At 50.3% G+C, this 14,138-nt stretch overlaps 1 protein-coding gene across 1 annotated transcript; it reads right to left on the bottom strand.

Moving 5' to 3' along the window:
• Positions 1 to 239: 239 nt before the first annotated feature.
• UNC119B (unc-119 lipid binding chaperone B) lies at positions 240 to 11,974 on the bottom strand. Its single transcript, XM_027865191.1, has 5 exons — positions 11,674 to 11,974; positions 8,865 to 8,978; positions 7,466 to 7,577; positions 7,157 to 7,329; positions 240 to 4,004 (listed from the first exon to the last, which is right to left on the bottom strand). The coding sequence occupies exons 1-5, from the start codon at positions 11,972 to 11,974 to the stop codon at positions 3,892 to 3,894; spliced, it is 813 nt and encodes a 270-aa protein (XP_027720992.1). The 3' UTR covers positions 240 to 3,891.
• Between the last annotated feature and the right edge of the window lie 2,164 nt (positions 11,975 to 14,138).

The raw sequence follows: 14,138 nt of genomic DNA, 5'->3' as shown, positions 1-14,138 counted from the left end.
TTCCAAAGACGGCTTTATCCATTTTGAATAAATAAAAGTTGAGTCATGCAGAATCAAACTGTAATTATGTCCCACTTGTACAACTTTTTCCAAAAGTCTCTTCCCAGAAACATGATCACAAATAAAGCCACAGCAAACCATCTTCATCTCTGTACTGTTATATCATCGCTAGTCAAGAGATCATGCTGGCCCCTTAATAAAGAGATCACAGGAAGGTGAGAAACAGTACTCCTGACACATGCTGTGAAAATGTCCTTTTATTCCTATCGATTGTGACAAAATAACATTTTATACAAATAAGTCACCTAGTTCACTTTGGACACAGAGACATTACAATGGAAGAAAGGTCTCAGGTGGAGAGAGCAGGGAAGAAAGGGAGAGGTATAGACCAGGTCACTGATGCTTCTTACATTCTGTGAAAATAGATTTACATGGAAAAAATAGAATTTTACAACTTCAATGAATTTACATGATCCTTTGTAAAACAAGAGGGAAAATCCACCAACCACCAGATCCTTCTTGTACAAAAGAAATGAGTAACATGGAGATGGCAGCAATAGAGTGCCTCAGGTCACTGGGCTCACAATCCCAGGAGGTAATTTCTGCATTTGGGAATATTGGTGCCCAGTGCAAGAGCACATGCTGGACTGCCTTCTGAGCCCTCTGCCCCAATCCCTGGGCCAGCTGGCCCCCAAAGAGAGAAGGACATCACCTACGAGGCTCGTGAGTGACCCATCTCCCTGGTGTGCTGGTCACAACTATGATATCAAAAAGTAACATGTCTTGTATGTATTCTTCATCAAGTGAAAACTGTCCATTCAAATGCCCTGCAGTAAACACTTACAGATGTGCCCCCCTCTCTTTATGAAGACCCAACCAGGTGTTGCTTGAGAAGTCCCCAAACACCAACACTGTCATCTGATAACAAAGGCCAAAGAGACTGTCTTTCAGGAGGCACGTATTCTTGCATTATTTCCAAAAGATCACTAGCTTCAAGCTATGAGGTGAGGGTAAGTCACCCAACTTTGGCCCAAATCTATCTTCATCTGTTTTCTACTTACCCTTTAGGATATTTCACTTAACAAAAGACGATCTTCTTTGGAGAAGGGTATCTTGGGCCTAAGGCTCTGTAGAGGACTGGCTGGTGTAATGCTCTAAGGTGAAATACAATGGACGGGAGGGAAAGGACAAAGAGACCCAGACGACAGAATCCACATGATGTCCCCATACATCTCCTGGAATGCAATGTATCTCAGAAACTAGCCCTCACAGGGGATAGGCCTCTCCTGGCAGGTCTCTGCTTTTCCATTCTTGCCACCGAGAGCCCAAACGCTAGTCTCAAAATCTTAGGGACTTGGTGTCTGGCTTAACTACTTAATAGAGAACTGAGATGTTCTCATCTCATCTCACCCTAGCTACAGAGTGACTCTAAACTGACCCTCACATCAGATCTCAAAGTGGCCAAGTTTCCTAGCATCTCTTGACCACCTTTGGATACAAGCCAGAAAGTGGACACCAATACTGGTTCCTTAGCAATGGAGTATGACTTCCTACTTCACTTACGGGGTTCCCAGAGTCTCTGTTAGTCCAATGGAAGTTCCAGGGGAACAAGGCAGCCAAACCAGCCCATAGCCTCAAACACCTGTCCTCTCCAGCCTCCTGTTCCCAGGGAAAGTGAACACTGCACATGGACAGATCAATGAAAAAGGAAGTCCATTCTAAAACAAAACAGTCTGTTCTGATCCATCCATCCAGGCAAAAGGGATGGAGTGCAGAACCCCAGGGACACAGTGTAAGGCTGAAAGACGGTGGTATGAATGGTGATATGCATAGCTCCCAAAGATGACCCCTGTGAGCACTCTACTGGGGGGGAAAAGAGACCAGTCTGGGTCTACAGCCCATCGGCACAGCTAAAATGGAAAACCAAAGGTCATAAGGCAGAAGTAACATCTGCCCATGAAAAAAAGGAGAGGAAACCACAGCAAGAACACTGCCCCAGTGGCACTGGGGCAAAGTCACAGGTAAGGCACCAGGATTTCTGCTCAGCTCTCGTCTCAGGATCTATCTCCCCAGCAGGCAGATGGCCCCTTCCCTCGCTCAGCTCTCAAGCCCAGTCTCCAAGCAAACGAGCCTTTGGGGCAGGGGATGTAGTCAAGGCGCAGGGCATGCGCAGCCCCAGGAAAGACAGTCTTGACCCATTCCCCACCACCCAGGTTTTAGGAGCCATCCTAGTAACCATGCAATGGCCAGAGTGGCTCTGGCAAATACAGGCAGAGACATCCAAGCAAAAATAGCAGTCCTGCCTTTCCAGGAACGACATCTGACTCGTATCAGGGGGACTGCTCTGCCCACCCTAGTGTTAGTGGCTCTCTCAGGGCTTTCACTGACGACCCCTCTGGGGACTTCCACTAGACATCTTTAGACTAGACTTTAGACTGGTGACCAGCAGCAACAACCTGCTTGTTAAAAATCCATGAAGAATTTTGGTCAAGCACCATAAAACTACCCAAACAACCATCTAATTGTTTGCGGCTAAAGAGAAGAACTAATCAATGGACAAAAGTCTGAAGACAGGGATACCCAGTGAGACGGGCAAGGTCTGAGAGGCCAATTTAACCTGTCCCATCCTCCCCACAAACCACACACTCTCTCATCCAATAGTTACAATGGCCACAACCTTTACTTTGGTCTGACAGCTAAGGAAGGTTCCCACAATTTTAGTGGAAAATCAAGTTTAAGTTCAGAGGTCACTTCATATGGACAGTCAGTGTCCATGCTTTCCTCCTCCAATGCTCCAGGCCACATTACACAGACTAAATCCCCTTCTTTTAAGATGGTGCTGGCATCTAAGCATTGCTCACTTGATGACCACAATGGGTTCTGGGAACCTGAATTAATACTACTTTAAGTCCAGACGCAGATCAGATAAACTGAAAACTCCATTGTCAAAGTATAAAACCTCTTTGAGAAGTTCAGAGTTTTTCCAAATAATACAGTGGGGGAAAGACTGGGTATCAAGAGGTTGTTCCAGCCTCAGAGTAAACTATTACCCCACAAATAAAATCAACATATTCTATCTAATGAGATGAAATGAGCACATATGGCGGCAGAAGCCAAATTAGCCATGGGTTTAAAGCTCCCCTAAAATGAGGACAAGAAGGCACTGCCAGTTTGAAGAGAGGAGTCCTGCCTGGGAATTTCCCTTTGGAGAGGCTGAGACCTCAATCTGACTCCAGAAGATGCCAAGCCTGACCAAGGCTCCTGAGAACCAAACAGAAAGCCAGGTTTCTCCAGGAAATTAGTAACTGGCCTCATGACCCACCCATCCCTAGGCCAAAGCCCTGCCTTGCCCTGCCCTCCTGTTCCTCCCACCCCAAGCTCCTTCGGGCTGGTATGGGGGCAAGTAGTCAGAAAAGACTATGCCAGTCAAAGCGCTAAGACTGTGAGGAGGAATAACGGAGGCAAAGGCCCAACCTGAAGGCTTCCACAGCGACCCGACTCTGCTCAATAAAATCTGGCTGTTAACTGTCTGTGAAGCCCCCCCAGAGGCCTCCCACTGAATGGAGTTCTCTAGGAGAGGGCTCAGCTGAAAAGCACAAAAGTGGACACAGCTAAAACCAAGTGGAAATAAACTTTCTTCTTTAACTGGCTTAAAAAGGCCTTATCCTAACCCGTTATTCAACAAGAGTACCTTCAAGATCTAAGGGACAGCAAGAAGAAAGGGAGGAAAGGAGCTGGGGAAGGAAAGAGCAGCCCTGCTGGGCATTTCCCGTGGTGGAGAAGAAGCTGCTGGCCCTGCGCTGCTCCGCCGGGAGGTGGGCTGTGGGCATGGGTGTTGAGGCGTGGTCCCCTCGGCACACCGGGCGCACCACCTCGCCCTCCTTCCCGAAGCTACTGCCCCCCGTTGTAGGCATAGTCAGCCTTGTTGTGCATGATCAGCTTGTCGTCCACAAAGTAGAAGCTGTCCGAGCGAGTCTCATAGGGGTGCTCCACCATGAGGCGAACTGTGAACCGAGGGGAGAGGGCAGAAAGGTGAGGCGCCACTCCAAGCGTTCGTTCATTCCTGTTATACCACTAACATTTGCCAAGTAGTCTACTTTTGGGGACCCAGTCGGTGTGGTGGGACCTGATGTCCAGGGCAGCCTCTTTTTGTATCCCTCGTGCTTAGCCCAGTACCTGGCACCTAATAAATGTTTACTGAATGAATGAGAGCATCTCACACACTTTTACAAAGCACCATCTCTACAAAACCTCAGTGAGCTAATGTTCACCCAGTCTTTTGAGAGCCACACAGAAAGATGCTATTGTTTGGGCTAATACTCATTAGGTAGAAGTTCCTAGAACCCACTCAGGACAGAGAGTTCTTCAGTTTTGTTAGCAGGAAGCTCTGCAAAGTGCCTCACCTGTATCTTCTCACAAGCCCCCTCTAAGGTGTTACTCATATAATACTACCCATTCTACAAAAAAGAAAACTGAGGCTCATTTCCCCTAGAGCCACCCTCTATCTTCCCAAGGGCACGAGGAGCCTCCCAGCCCCTCAGCTGCAGAACCCAGGAATCCTCCTGGAGCCTTCACTTTCCCTCCTGCCCTCACCCACACATCAATCAGCTACCTCCGACCACCCTTCTCTCTCTACAAGGACAAACCAAGGTGATTAGTGCAGCAACAGTGAACATAGTGCCATGGACATGCTCATTGAGGACTGGGGGATCTGGATGATCTGGATTTAACGGGCGGATGGCCCTGACCTGAGGCTCCAGGTTCACTCTCTGGTTTTCAACCTCCTACAAACATACAGTAAATGGAATGCTCATCTTAGAGTCCGGAAAACCCAGAGTTTAAATCCTGTCCCAGACACTTGAGCTGTGTGACCCCAGAAAAGTCATTTCAGCCTCGTTTCCTCATCTGTACAAGGGGGATGACACCAACACCCAGGGTAGATGTGAAGATCAGAAGGGATAATAGATGAAAAGTGCTTTGCAAACTTTTAAAACGCTATGTAAACATTAGCCTCCTCCATGGTCTCCCTGGCTTCCAATCTCTCTCTCCCTTCTGTCCTCCACATAGCTGCCAAAGTGATATTCCCACAGCAGTGGTCTGACCAGTCACTCCCCTGCTCAGGAGGAATACAAAACACTGCTTTGTTTGGATCTAAGGCCCTTTCACAACCAGAAACAGCCCAGCTTTCTGGGTATGACTTGTTAGGATTTGAACACAGGACTTTCCTTACTCCAAGTGCTCTCAATACCACATCCCTCTCTCTCTAAAATGACAACCAACTGGCCCCTCATCCATGTCTACAGCACATTTAGCAACAGGAAGCCCATCTTATCAGCGGATGTCACCGCACACTGCCATAGCTCAGGGCACAGGGCAGGTCCTGCCTTGGCCTTCAATGCCCAGCTCAGCTCCACTTCTAAGAGCCTAAGACAGACCCTGACTATCAAGAAAATGACCCGTCCCAGGAGCAAAGGCAGCCTGAGTCAGACAACCGTGACTAAAACCAGACACGTCGCCTCAAGAACACTTGCAGGGGAGACCACACCAAGGCCCAACATCTGATTTTGGGTATTTGTGACTTCAGATCACCAGTGCTCCAGTGTTCAGAGTAGGCTCTGGTCTGTCAGGAAGAGGGGACTGAAGAACCCAGCCAGGCCCTGCAGCGTGCCTCAGAGCCCTGGGCCAGGAGGCAGTGGCTACTCTCTCAAGCCCTCCACATCTTTGCAGCCTCATCAACCTCTCCTCAACCACATTCACACTGTGCACACCATGTTCATGCCCTTCCTCTGCCTGAACTCTCCTCCCTTCTCCTCTGAAGGCCTGTCATCCTATAAAGCCCGATTCAGATGCCACATCCTCCTGGAAGCCTGGGAACTTTCTGCACAAAGCCCTTCTCTCGTGAATCACCCAGAGCACTTTGTTTTGCATCTTTCTAATACTCTCAGGCATTACTGTGCGTTAAAATTCTCAGTCGGGGTCTTGTCCCTTTACTAGACTGGAACCTTCATGAAGGCAGAGACTAAATCATCTACTCTTGGTCATCTTCTCACTGCTATGCCCAGCATACCACTTCTGCACATCCCAAGCGGCCTCCAGGGCCCACAATGGCTCCTCATCTCCTACGGGGGCCAGTCTTGACCACACCTGGTTGGTCCTCCCTCCTTCCTTGTTGGCAGTCAGGCCCACTGGTTCCATCTATGCCTGGAGTTCTGAGTGTGGAGCTGAGCAGCAACAAGGCGAGAAGAGAAAAGCAGGGAACTGGGGAGGAGGCGGCAAGCTCGGGGAAGACGCCGTCAGAGCTACTCGTGAGCGATGACATTCACAAACAGGAACTCTGGAAACATGGCTTTCCCTCCCCTTCTCATTCCACCCCTCAACACAGGCAGCAAGCCAAGGGAAGCTCTGTGGTCAAACCTTAATATTCCCCCATAACCCAATGACATCAACAACGTAAGGAATTAGGAACAGACCCAATGGAGAAGACTCTTAGGATAAGGCATCTGATACGCGGCCCTAGGCAATTCAATCTAATCCAGTCAACATTTATTAAGCACCTACTAGGTACAAGGCAGAGGTAGCTAGATGACTCAATGGATACAGGGCTGGGCCTTGGGTCAGGAAGACCCGAGTTCAAATGTGACCTCAGATACTTACTAGCTGTGTGAGCTTGGGCAAGTCACTTAGCCTCTGCCTACTTAATCCACTGAAGAAAGAAATGGCAAACCACTCCAGCACATGGCCAAGAAAATTCCATGACACAATGGTCCATAGGGTCAGAAAGAGTTGGACATGACTGAACAACAGGTACCAGGCATTGGGCCAAGTGCTTGGGAGACCACGACAAACCCACAAGAGTCCTGATCTCCAAGGAGCCCAGCACACATGCAGATATGTGGAACACAAGGTAGAAGAGAAGGCCACAAAGCAAGAGACCAAGCCAGGTGCTCCAGGAATACAGGAGAGAAAGCTGAGCCTTAGAAAGGTGGGCATGAGAAAAGCTCGGAAGGAGGGAATGGATGGCAACTAGGAAAGGACATGTCCACTCAGCCTTATTACAGGCAAGGGGCTTCACTCCAGGCCTTACTTTCCTCACATATAAAATGAAGGGCTTGGATTTACAGGAAGGAAGGAAGGAAGGAAGGAAGGAAATACATACTGACATCCTCGGAGAGCTGAGGAAACTCATAGATATGTTCACATGTGTTCCTGCTACTGGGGATGCAGAATCCAAAATCAAAATCAAAGTTTTTCAGCAACCGCTCCCGAAAATAGTGCCGTTCAATCATTCGGAAGTTGGACACTGGCTTGTCTCCTACAGTGAACTCCACCCTGAAAGACACACCCGTGTAAGCACCACCTCTCCTCACGTAGGGCCCCTTCCTACCCAAGCCCCAGCCTAGGATGGCAGGGAGGGGGGTGCAGAGTGCATAGGGGGGCCCTCCAATCAGCGACCCCCGTTACTCACGTAGCCCCAACTGTTCGGAGTCGGAGAAATGCGGGCGTGAACTGATACCGAACAAAACGTCCCGCACTGGTGTCTACTTCTCCACCTTCCTCCTCCTCCTCCTCTTCTTGGTCTGAAAGAGCAAAGAGGCAAGGGAAAAAGGAGACAAAGTGAGTGAGGACCAGTTGATAGGTAGAGGTAAGAGATGACTCTCCTGTCTGGGGCAAGTTAGCTCAGCGGGGGACAACACAAGTGCAGCTGGTGTCATGGGCTCCACTGTCAGGTGAATCATGGGTCTGATTTTGTCCCTTGGCCAAAGACTGCCCTCCACTGGTGACCTGCCAGCCAGAGAGAGTGGAAAGGAAGAACAGGTGAGACAATGCAAAGCCTCACTGATGGTGTCAGGCCGTGGCATCATCTTCACCGACACCAGCTGGTCCTCTCACTAGAAAGAGTCAGCAGGGAGTAATGATGAGGAGGCAAGGGATTAGGTCCCAGACAGGCAGACCTGCCCAGCAGGAAGCCTGCCAGAAAGGGAAGAGACCAAGGGGTGAACTGGCATGAAAACCCTCAACTTCCAGGAAAAGGTCCTCCAAGCCCAGGCTGACACAAGGTACGGAACAGAGCTCTAAGCGGGCACTCACCCACCCTGATAGTCACCAGACTACACAGGCCTCAGTGAAAAACATGGAACTACTGGGCTGCCTGACCCTACTTCACAGGGTCCCAGTGAGGACCAACCCAAATGAGGAAGTGCCTTGGCAAGACCCCAGGCTGGGGGAGTCTTGTGTTATTCGAACCATTCGACAGCTGCAGGGGGCACTAAACACCTCCCACTAGACGTTCCAAATGCCTTAACCCAGTCACACCAGGAAGAGGGGTACTCGGGCTATGTCCTTAACCTAGGGAGTTCCCACTCTGAGCTAATCCTGAAGAACCAGGGGGACCCTAAGATGATTCCAGGAGTTTCCTGGGGCTTCTCTGGGAGGCTGGAGAGTTGGGATATAAACTTGGATTCCTGGAGGGAAAAAAACAAACCCTGAAAACATTTGAGGGAGAAGACAGCAAAGGAAAGGAAGTCAAGGGAATAGAATGACCTTCTAGTGTGACCCTGATTGATTACAGCAGCCTTTCCAGATCCCTTTGAGAAGGAGTGTGAGTTTCCCCAAGACAGCCTAGTTTCAATGACTACCTGACTACCATGTGACAATAGGGGGTCTGGCGACCTGATGCTGCCATATGTCCAGCATGCTGTAGGATATTGGTCACCTTAACAGGGGACACTAGTATTCCCAAATGGTGAGGAACTAAATAGGAGGAGGCAATAACTGCAGGTTCCAGCAGCATCCATTGCCCTACAGCCCAACTTTACCCCAAAGGAGAGGGAGCAGCTGCCTCCCACAAGAATGGGGTGGCCTACCTGAAGCAGAAGGTTTGGCAATCTCAAAGAGCACCGTCCCTGTTTCCAGATCACGAATTTTAAATCGGGTAAAATCAATACTGTAGATGTTGTCCTCAGGTTTGCAAAGATAATCTGCAAAGGAGAAAAATTTCTATGTTCCTAAATCCTGCCGGCCTCCCCCTCCCCCATTCCCCAACCACCTTACTAATAAGGTTTACAGGCTCCAAAGTAGTATTTTCATTGGATTAGAAACCATGGAATCTAACCCCCTTATTTTATAGGAGGAAACTGAAACCCTGTGTTAAAGGTTAAGTGACTTGCTCAAAGTCACATGGGGACTTCAACAGGTGAGCAGGAATTCAGACCTGGGTCTGCACTGCCAACCCAGAGCTCTTGCTATATCACTCAGCCTCCTAAAGCTCTGATTCAGCCTCTAAGATTGATGTCAAATGTGATCAGAAATAAAAATGGCACCAGAAGAGACAGAGAGGGGCAGCTACGTGGCTCAGTGGATAAGCTCCAGCCTTGAAGTAAGGAAGCCCTGAATTCAAATCTGGTCTCAGACACATGACACTAGCTGTGTGACCCTGGGCAAGTCACTTAACCCCAACTGCCTCACCAAAAAAAGCAAAGGAAAAAAAAAAAGACACGGAGGACCAGAAAGCCTGGACCAGGCATAAATGCAGGTCTCACTAAAGCTTCCTATTGTACAGATTTCACAAGAATACAGGCTTCTCACAGTCTTTTCTCCAAAAAGGAGCTGTCAATTTGAATGCCCTGACCCAGCCAGTAGCAACCTGAAAAATCCATGAAACATTTAAAAGCCTTGTCTGTGTCGATTTTCTGGATTAATACAGTACTTACTCCTCAAAGGGCTTCTTTTCCTCTTTTTAAAGTAAAGGCATTCTTACGGAATGGCCCAGAAATAAGATGGGTATTGAGAGGAAAACGATCCAGGGTGAAATCTTCCCTGCCCACATTGAGAACTTCCAAGACAAGCTGCTATAAACACAGCCTATGCTGGTCACCTGGGCAACTTGTCTTGGAACTGCCTCCATTGGTTCCTTCAACATTTCACGCGTGTGGTGTGATAGTGAGCTCATAATATCCTTTGTGACCCCTCCAGAGCCAAGTGCAGCCCTGCACATGTCCATGAGCGGCCTTGCAATGATGCTAAGAACAAGACCACATTGGCTCAAAAGGGACAGTGCTCTCACCTGACCCAGAGCATGGGCCTAACGAGTCTAGAGCCTCCAGGGACGGGATTACCCAAAAGGATTAGCGCCCCACTCAACTACCCCAATGCCCAGCCAACACGCTACCTCGAAGCCAACAAGCCATGCACCTCCTTTTACCATCCAGGGCAAAAAACCAAAATAAAACAAACTAGAAAGCAGAGAATCCAGGAGCTTTGATACCTCCTGAAGACTCTCTTCATTGGCAAAATGAAGGGGGATGGACTGCCAGTTTTTGCTGTGATACTGTATGGCTCCAAGCCTGGTGGAAAATGGACAAGAATAGCAAAGAAAATCATTCTACCTAGTTATAAGGAAGCTAAAAAGGAAAACTACATTGTGTCCCCAGTTTTGTTACAAAGCAAAAAAGAATCCCTGGTCCAAATAATGTCTAAAGGCTGTGTAAAAAGCACCCAAAGTCATCTTAACCCAACTACAGGACTAGGGCCACCTTTCTATGAGGCTCCCTTGCCAGGTCAAGGAACCACACAAAGCCAAACCTATCTCTGCAAGTCTCTAAGACCACCACTCTATCCTCTGGAGCCAGCCCAGAAGGCCTAGGTTCCCAGGCAACCAGCCAGGGGCACATAGGAAATACAGCTAATGGACAGCCATTGGGAGGCCTTGACTCCCATTTCCAAAGCCAGAGAAATCACAGGACAGTCACTGGGTAGAATCCAGAAGACTAGATAATGAAAAAAGAAAGGAATACTTAGATTATAAATTCCTAGAAGGGCAAGACCTAAGCTGAAGTTGTTTAAGATAACCTTTCCCTCATCCTAACCCCCAAGATCCCCAGCAGCCACTCAATGAATAGAGTTGAAGACAGAGGAACAGCTGAGCTCCAAGGGGCAGGCCAGGTGGATGAAGGCGAAGTGATGGATCTTTTTTGGGTGGAAGGGCAGAGAAAGCCGAGGAGGTAAAGGGGCAGCAGCGTAACCGGGCCAGAGGTGAAGAGGGGAGGGGGAAAGGTTACTCTGGCACCTGTAGAAGGGAGGGGAGGAGCAGAGAATACTTAGCCCAGAGTTTTACACATCTATCTCATCTGACACCCAACCAACAATCCATGAGTTAGAAACTATTATCATCCTCATTTTGCAGGGGAGGAGACTGACAGAAAGGTCATGTCGATGCCCCTTTGGTCACAAAGTAAAACAGTATCAAGCGTGTATCCTGCTCTAATGCTGTTTTTCATGCCCAGACCAAGGGAAGGGGTGGGGAAGAGGAGAGAAGGGGGAGAGAAAAGGGGAGGGAGAAGGGGGGAAAGAGGAAGACGGGGAAGGAGAAGAAAAGGAGGGGAGGGAGGAGAGAGAAGGGGAGCGAGAGAAAAAGAGGGAGGGGGAGGGGAGCAGCAGGAAAAGAGGAGAGGGGCAAAGAGTAAGACGGAAAGGAGACGAGAGGGCGGAGGGAGGGTGTGAAGAAAGGGGAAAGGGGCACAGGATGGGGAGAGGGGGCTGGAGGGGAGAGCGACCCTCAGGGTCGGTCCGGTCCCGTCCGTGAGGGGGAGGGGCGCCTCCGCCTCCCGCCCCGGGACCGGGAAGGGGGAGCGGTCGGAGCCGCCGCTGTCCCCCCGCGGCGGGCAGCGCACTCACTCTCCGTGACGCGGCTGAGGCGCAGGACGTGCTCGGGCCGGATGGTCTCCAGGGCCAGCAGCTCCTGCTCCGTGACCGGCGGGACCCGCCTGGCCTCGGGCCTCCCGGAGCCGCTGCCGCCGCCGTCCGCGGAATGGTGGTGGGCGGCGGACGGCGGCTGGCGCCGGGCCTTGAGCCGGTTTAGGACGCCGCCACCTGGCTTCTTCTTCTCGTCCTTGGTCCCCCCCAGGGCTCCGGGCCCCGGCCCCGCCGCAGCCGCCGCCGCCGCCGCCGCCGCCGCCTTCGGGTTCGAACCGCTCATCGCTCCGCCGCCAAGATGGCCGTCGCGCCGCCACCGCCCCCACAGCGCCGTAACTATGGAGAGCGCCAGGGGGCGGGGCCTGGCGGGGGCGGGGCCACAGGAGCCACGGAGGTCGGCTCCGTCCGGCCCACGGCCCACGTGCTCGCTCAGGGGGAGGGCCCAGGCCAAGGTTGACACAGAGCTGCCAACCAACTATCCGCCCCAGACGGAGCGCGAGGCTCTGACCTCTGGCACGGGGAGGCGGCTCCGGGGCGCAGACCCCTGGGGGCCCTGACCCTCTCAGCCGTTTGGGGGACCGCGGGCAAGCCTCAGTTTCCCCATCTGTAAAATGAGATTATAAGAATTGAGGTCCCTAGTTCAAGGTGGCCGTGAGCCTTGGATGACATAATGTGTGCGCAGTGCTTTGCAAACTTTAAAAGCGTTGATTAAAGGAAGGGGCAAGGGATGGGCATCGATGCCACCACGATGTGCCAGGCACTGTGCTGACAAGCACTTTTTACAACCATCTCTTGATCCATTTTTCCACACAACCCAGCTCCTGAACCCAGTCCCGGGCATTCACCTGAGGCGTCCCAGTCTACCCAGACGCTCAATAATCCTTTTAACTGCCTTTTCACGGTGGTCCTCCTTTTATGTCTGCCCCTGGCCCACCCCAGGCTACTTGCCACTTCTTAATCCTATCTAGACCTTCCCACTGTCTTTTTTGAGGCAGACTGGCCCTGTACCCTTGCATTTTGGGGTTCCCAGCACCCCAAACTGCAACACTTCCAGGTGGGTGCTGTTATTTTTTACAGTTGACCAAACTGAAGCAGGCAGAGGTAAGGCCCAGAGTCACTCAGCTCATGTCTGAAGTTCAATTCAAACTCAAGGCTTTCTGCCTCCCAAGCCAATAGGGAGCACAGTGGAGAAAGACCAGGGTTCAAATGAGACCTCAGACACTTACTAGCTTCGTGACTCTGGGCAAGTCACTAAGCCTTAGTTTCCCCATCTGTTAAAAAAGAGGGGGGGGATAATAACATCACCTACCCCACCCACCCCCAGGGCTGTTGTGAAAATCAGATGAGATCGTAATTGTAAAGCACTTAGCACAGTGCCATGCTTATTTATTCTCTTCCCCAATCCAGTGGTGTTGCATGTCTGGGCTCTGCTTCCTACTCAATATGTTATGTGACCCTGAGCAAGTAGTTGAGCTCCCCTGGGCCTCAGTATCCTCATCTATAAAATGGAACTGGCTGCACCAGATGGATTCAAAGATCCTTCCAGGGCTGAATGGAGGGCCCCATGGTTCAACCTTGAGTTTAAGAAGACCCAATGACCTAAACTTTTGGACTTCCCCCTTACGTCAGTTACTGGTGTACAAGTCTTGGCATTGCTAGATGGCCTTTTAAAAACACCCCCCACCCGCCCCACCCCCTAGTGCCTCACAGTGTGCCCAGCACATGAGGCAATTCATACCTTGTAATCCCCAGGTCCAGCATCATCCTACCAGACCCAAGGGAGCTCCCCAGTGGTCCTCAATTGTAGAAGATCCTTCCCCATCCCACCAAATTGAACTTTTTAATTACCCATGCTAAAATCACTTTGCCAGGCATTCGATTGTGATGTCACCTCTCCAGGCTGGCCTTCTCCTTGAACTAAATGATTTCTAAGGTCTCCTCTGGCTCTTAACATGAGAGAAATGATGACGAGGTGGAACGAGGGCTGGGCCTGAGAACACTCAGAATCCTGGCTCAGGTCGTCACTCGGCTGGTGCACAGTAGGTGTTTAATACCTGTTGATTAAAATTACCTTCCACGTACTCTGTATGCATCTAATTAGGTACATACTGTCTCCCCTAAAAGAATGTAAGCCCCTTAAGAGCTGTGGCTTTTTTGGGATCCCCAGCACAGTGCCTGGCACACAGTAGACACATAACAAATGTGTGTTGATCAACTGGGCAAGCATTTCACCTCTCCAAACTTCAGTTTCCTCGTTTTGGGGATATTGCTAATTTCATCACCCACCACCACCATACAAAGGTATGCTATTAGGTTCTGTGATCTTTCTGGAGAGAGAAGAGAGTGACCGAGTCACCTGTCATCCTATCTGATGAGGCAAGCATGGCTTACAGTGAGCAGAGCTCAAGGATAGGACAGTCCCCAGGGGCTGCGTATGTTTTTTTTGT

Source organism: Vombatus ursinus, unplaced genomic scaffold, assembly GCF_900497805.2.
Source record: "Vombatus ursinus unplaced genomic scaffold, bare-nosed wombat genome assembly UNPS02001287.1, whole genome shotgun sequence".
In the NCBI taxonomy this organism is placed as follows: domain Eukaryota; kingdom Metazoa; phylum Chordata; class Mammalia; order Diprotodontia; family Vombatidae; genus Vombatus; species Vombatus ursinus.
Note: the sequence above shows the minus strand (reverse complement) of the source record. Positions and strands in the feature narration are given on the sequence as shown.

Excerpts from the sequence above, each read along its gene's own strand:
- UNC119B (XM_027865191.1), bottom strand. The coding sequence starts at position 11,974 with ATGAGCGGTTCGAACCCGAAGGCGGCGGCGGCGGCGGCGGCGGCGGCT. Across the intron at positions 8,979-11,673 it reads CCTCAGCCGCGTCACGGAGA|ATTATCTTTGCAAACCTGAG; the intron begins GTGAGTGCGCTG and ends TCTCCTTTGCAG. Across the intron at positions 4,005-7,156 it reads TCAGCTCTCCGAGGATGTCA|TTCGCCTCATGGTGGAGCAC; the intron begins GTATGTATTTCC and ends CTCGGTTCACAG.